At 40.6% G+C, this 4409-nt stretch overlaps 1 protein-coding gene across 1 annotated transcript in view; it reads left to right on the plus strand.

The window, feature by feature from the left end:
- TNFAIP6 (tumor necrosis factor, alpha-induced protein 6) overlaps positions 1-1189 on the plus strand; it is a 17428-nt gene extending 16239 nt beyond the window's left edge. The window contains exon 6 of the mRNA XM_011987842.1: positions 687-1189. Coding sequence (XP_011843232.1) covers positions 687-856 — 170 coding nt within the window. The 3' untranslated portion in view covers positions 857-1189. The remainder of the gene's footprint in view (positions 1-686) is intronic.
- The last annotated feature ends 3220 nt before the right edge of the window (positions 1190-4409 follow it).

Below are 4409 nucleotides of genomic sequence, written 5' to 3' on the forward strand. Positions count from 1 at the left end.
GGTTTCTCCATTTTGGTCAGGCTGGTCTTGATCTCTCGACCTCAGGTGATCTGCCCACCTTTACCACCCAAAGTACTGGGATTATAGGTGCGACCTACCAGGCCCAGCCCAAGAGTACCTTTTAAATACAATAGAGAGGCCAACTCCGTGGCTCAGACCTGTAATCCCAGCACTTTGGGAGGCTGAGGTGGGCAGATCACCTGAGGTTGGGAGTTCGAGACCAGCCTGGCCAACATGGTGAAACCCCGTCTCTAGTAAAAATACAAAAAATCAGCTAGGTGTGGTGGCACGTGCCTGTAATCCCAGCTACTCGGGAGGCTGAGGCAGGAGAATCGCTTGAGCTAGGAGGCAGAGGTTGAGGTGAGCCGAGATTGCGCCACGGCACTCTAGCCTGGGCGACAGAGTGAGAGAGACTCCGTCTCATTCAAAAATAAATAAATAAATGCAATAGACAAAATTTCCTGTAGGACAGATTGGAGGACCAAAGAAAAAAATGCAAACGTCTCTTACCCTGCCCCCTGCGGCAGTGCAGCCACAGACTCTTCAGCTTGAGAATCGACCTCTGAATTCTGGGAATCTTGTTTATGAATTCTTATATTCTCCTATGAGAATGAAGAGTCTTTGAATTGTCAGCCAAATCAAAGGAGAGTAACATCTTTGTTCTTTTGTCTCCTTCCCCTCAACAGGAAATGTCATGACCTTGAAGTTTCTAAGTGATGCTTCAGTGACAGCTGGAGGTTTCCAAATCAAATATGTTGCAGTGGATCCTGTATCCAAATCGAGTCAAGGAAAAAACACAAGTACTACTTCTACTGGAAATAAAAACTTTTTAGCTGGAAGATTTAGTCACTTATAAAAAAAAACAAAAAGGATGATCAAAACACACAGTGTTTATGTTGGAATATTTTGGAACTCCTTTGATCTCACTGTTACATTATTATTAACATTTATTTATTATTTTTCTAAATGTGAAAGCAATACATAATTTAGGGAAAATTGGAAAATACAGGAAACTTTAAATGAAAAAATGAAACCTCTCATAATCCCACTACATAGAAATAACAAGTGTTAACATTTTCATATTTTTTTCTTTCAGTCATTTTTCTATTTGTGGTATATGTATATATGTACCTATATGTATTTGTATTTGAAATTTTGGAATCTTGCTTTATGTACAGTCTGTCTCTTATACACATCTAGATGTGTATAAGAGACAGCTGCACTCCAGCCTGGGTGGCAGAGCGAGACTCCATCTCAAAAAAAAAAAGAAAAAGAAAAAGAAGATATAAGATAAAGTTAACATAAAATCCTGTCAAGCATAGGCCTGGAACAGTGGCTCATGCCTGTAATCCCAGCACTTTGGGAGGCTGAGGTGGGTGGATCACCAGGTCGGGAGATCAAGACCATCCTGGCTAACACGGTGAAACCCCGTCTCTACTAAAAATGCAAAAAATTAGCCGGGCGTGGTAGCAGGAGCCTGTAGTTCCAGCTACGTGGGAGGCTGAGGCAGGAGAATCACTTGAACTCGGGAGGCAGAGGTTGTAGTGAGCCAAGATGGTGCCACTGTACTCCAGCCTGGGCAACACAGTGAGACCCCATCTCAAAAAAAAAAAAATCCTATCAAGCACAATACTATTTCTTTTTAAATATATGCTTACTCAACCTGGAGTATAGATTACAAAACAAAAATAGAAAATAAAGACATCGGCCAAGCATGGTAGTTCATGCCTGTAATCCTAGCACTGTGGGAGGCCAAGGTGAGAGGATTGCTTGAGCCTCAGGAGTTTAAGGCCAGTCTGGGCAACATGATGCAACTCTGTCTCCACAAAAAAATACAAAAGTCGGCGGGCACAGTGGCTCACACCTGTAATCCTAGCACTTCGGGAGGCTGAGGCAGGTGGATCAATTAAGGTCAGGAGTTCAAGACAGCCTGGCCAATATGGTAAAACCCCATCTCTACTAAAAACACAAAAAATTAGCCAGGTGTGGTGGCAAGTGCCTGTAATCCCTATTACTCAGGAGGCGAGGCAGGAAAATCACTTGAACCTGAGAGGCAGAGATTGTAGTTAGCTGAGATGGCTCCACTGCACTCTAGCCTGGGCACCAGAGTAAGATTCCCTTTCAAAAAAAATTTAAAAATACAAAGTTAGCCAGGCATCTTGATGTGTACCTGTAGTCCCAGCTACTCAGGAGGCTGAGGTAGGAGGATCACCTGAATCCAGGGAAGTCAAGGCTGTAGTGAGCTGTGATCATGCCACTGCTCTCCAGCCTAGAAGACAGAGTGACATCCTGTCTCAAAAAAAAAAAAAAAAAAGAACCTGAAATTGTCCATAATCCTACCACATTAACAAGATATATAAAAGTAAGCATGTGCCTACTCTCCTCACCTCTCCATCCCAGAAAGGCATTTGATAACTCTGTACTGACCATCCTTCCAGATGTTTCTCTAGTATACAAACATTATATACATGGATACTATGGACATATTTCCAAGTCAGAGTACGATATTTAGATCATTCAAATTCTTTTTCCTGACTGCCTAATAGGTCACTGTATGGATATACCATAATTTGTCATGTACTAATATTTAACATTTTGAGGTGTTTTATTCTGATTTTTTTCTTTTGTTATTCAACATTTCAATGAACATTTTAAAACCTCTGTGTTTACTCAGTAATGCTACTTAAAAAAAAGAAAAATAGATTCCTACAGTGCCAATTTGCATTTCTTTTTCTTTCTTTTTTTTTTTTTTTTTTTTTTTTTTTTTTGAGACAGGGTCTCATTCTGTCACCCAGGCTGGAATGCAAGGGCGCTATCATGGCTCACTACAGCCTCAAACTCCTACGCTCAAGTGATTTTCCCGCACAAGGCTAATTTTTGTATTTTTAGTAGAGATAGGGTCTTGCTATGTTGCCTACGCTGGTCCTGAAGTCCTGAATTCAAGCTGTCCTCCTGCCTCAGCCTCCCAAAGTGCTGGGATTACAGGCGTAAACCAACTTGCCTGGCTGACTCCCAATGTACATTTTCTTTTTTTTTTTTTTTTTAATAAGGCCTGTCAACTCATACTTAACCAATTTGCATTTTAACCAGCTGAATATTCTCTGAATTCTCTCACAATAGAAGAGCAAAAAAGTATCATTAATAATCTAAGTTGAATTTTTGGTAGTGTTTTTGAACACATTTTTAAATGTCTATTTTCCCTTTGAACACCTATTCTTAGGTGTTCAAAGAATAAATTTCTTGCCTATTCTTCTTTGGCACTTTTGTCTTTCTCTTTTTTATTTCTAGCAGCCCTTTGTATATTAGAGATATTAACCCTATTTTCTCTCAGTCTGTCTCATGCAAAAATTTTTTATATATATTTAGGCAAATCTTCCAAATATGGGAAAACAGCAGTCTGAGAATCAGAGCATGAACTTGGAAACCAGACTGCCTGTGCTCAAACCTGACTCTACCATTTAGTTCTGTGGCTTTGGGCAAGCTACTTAGTCACTCTGTGCCTCAGTTTCTTATCTTTAAAATGAATATTTAAAAAGTATCCCCCTCACCTCACAGTGTTGTTTTGGGGGTTAAATGAGTTAATAGATAAAAGCACGCATTAGGAATGTATATACTCTGCTTTTGTTTATATATATTTGCAGCTCATGCCTGTGACTCCAACATTTTGGGAAACTGGAGTAGGAGGATCACTTGAGCACAGGAGCTTGAGCCCAGTCTGGGCAACGTAGTGAGATCCTGTCTCCAAAAATAAACAAAAAGAAGTCCTTTGCCTCCTGAAAAAGATATAAATATTCCTATATTTTATGTTATATAATAAAGTTTTTCCTCCTTATTTAGCACATTTTGGTCTTTATATGATGGTAAAATGTGTTTAGGTACTCTGTGCAAAGTAGGAGTCTAGCTTCGTTTCTTATAAATGTGAAACTTGTTGCTGTGACATCATTTAGTAAATAACTCATCCATCCATCACTGGTTTGACCTTCCTGCCATTCTCCTGTAATTCAGTGGATGTTCCTTCTATGAAGAGTATCTTTTATTTTTTTTGTTTTGAGATGGAGTTTTGCTCTTGTTGCCTAGGCTGGAGTGCAATGGCACAATCTCGGCTCACTGCAACCTCTGCCTCCCGGTTCAAGTGATTCTCCTGCCTCAGCCTCCCAAGTAGCTGGGATTACAGGCACATGCCACCACGCCTGGCTGATTTTTTGTATTTTTAGTAGAGACGAGGTTTCTCCATTTTGGTCAGGCTGGTCTTGATCTCTCGACCTCAGGTGATCTGCCCACCTTTACCACCCAAAGTACTGGGATTATAGGTGCGACCTACCAGGCCCAGCCCAAGAGTACCTTTTAAATACAATAGAGAGGCCAACTCCGTGGCTCAGACCTGTAATCCCAGCACTTTGGGAGGCTGA

The sequence above is a fragment of the Mandrillus leucophaeus genome, unplaced genomic scaffold, assembly GCF_000951045.1.
Source record: "Mandrillus leucophaeus isolate KB7577 unplaced genomic scaffold, Mleu.le_1.0 Scaffold318, whole genome shotgun sequence".
Taxonomy (NCBI): Eukaryota; Metazoa; Chordata; class Mammalia; order Primates; family Cercopithecidae; genus Mandrillus; species Mandrillus leucophaeus.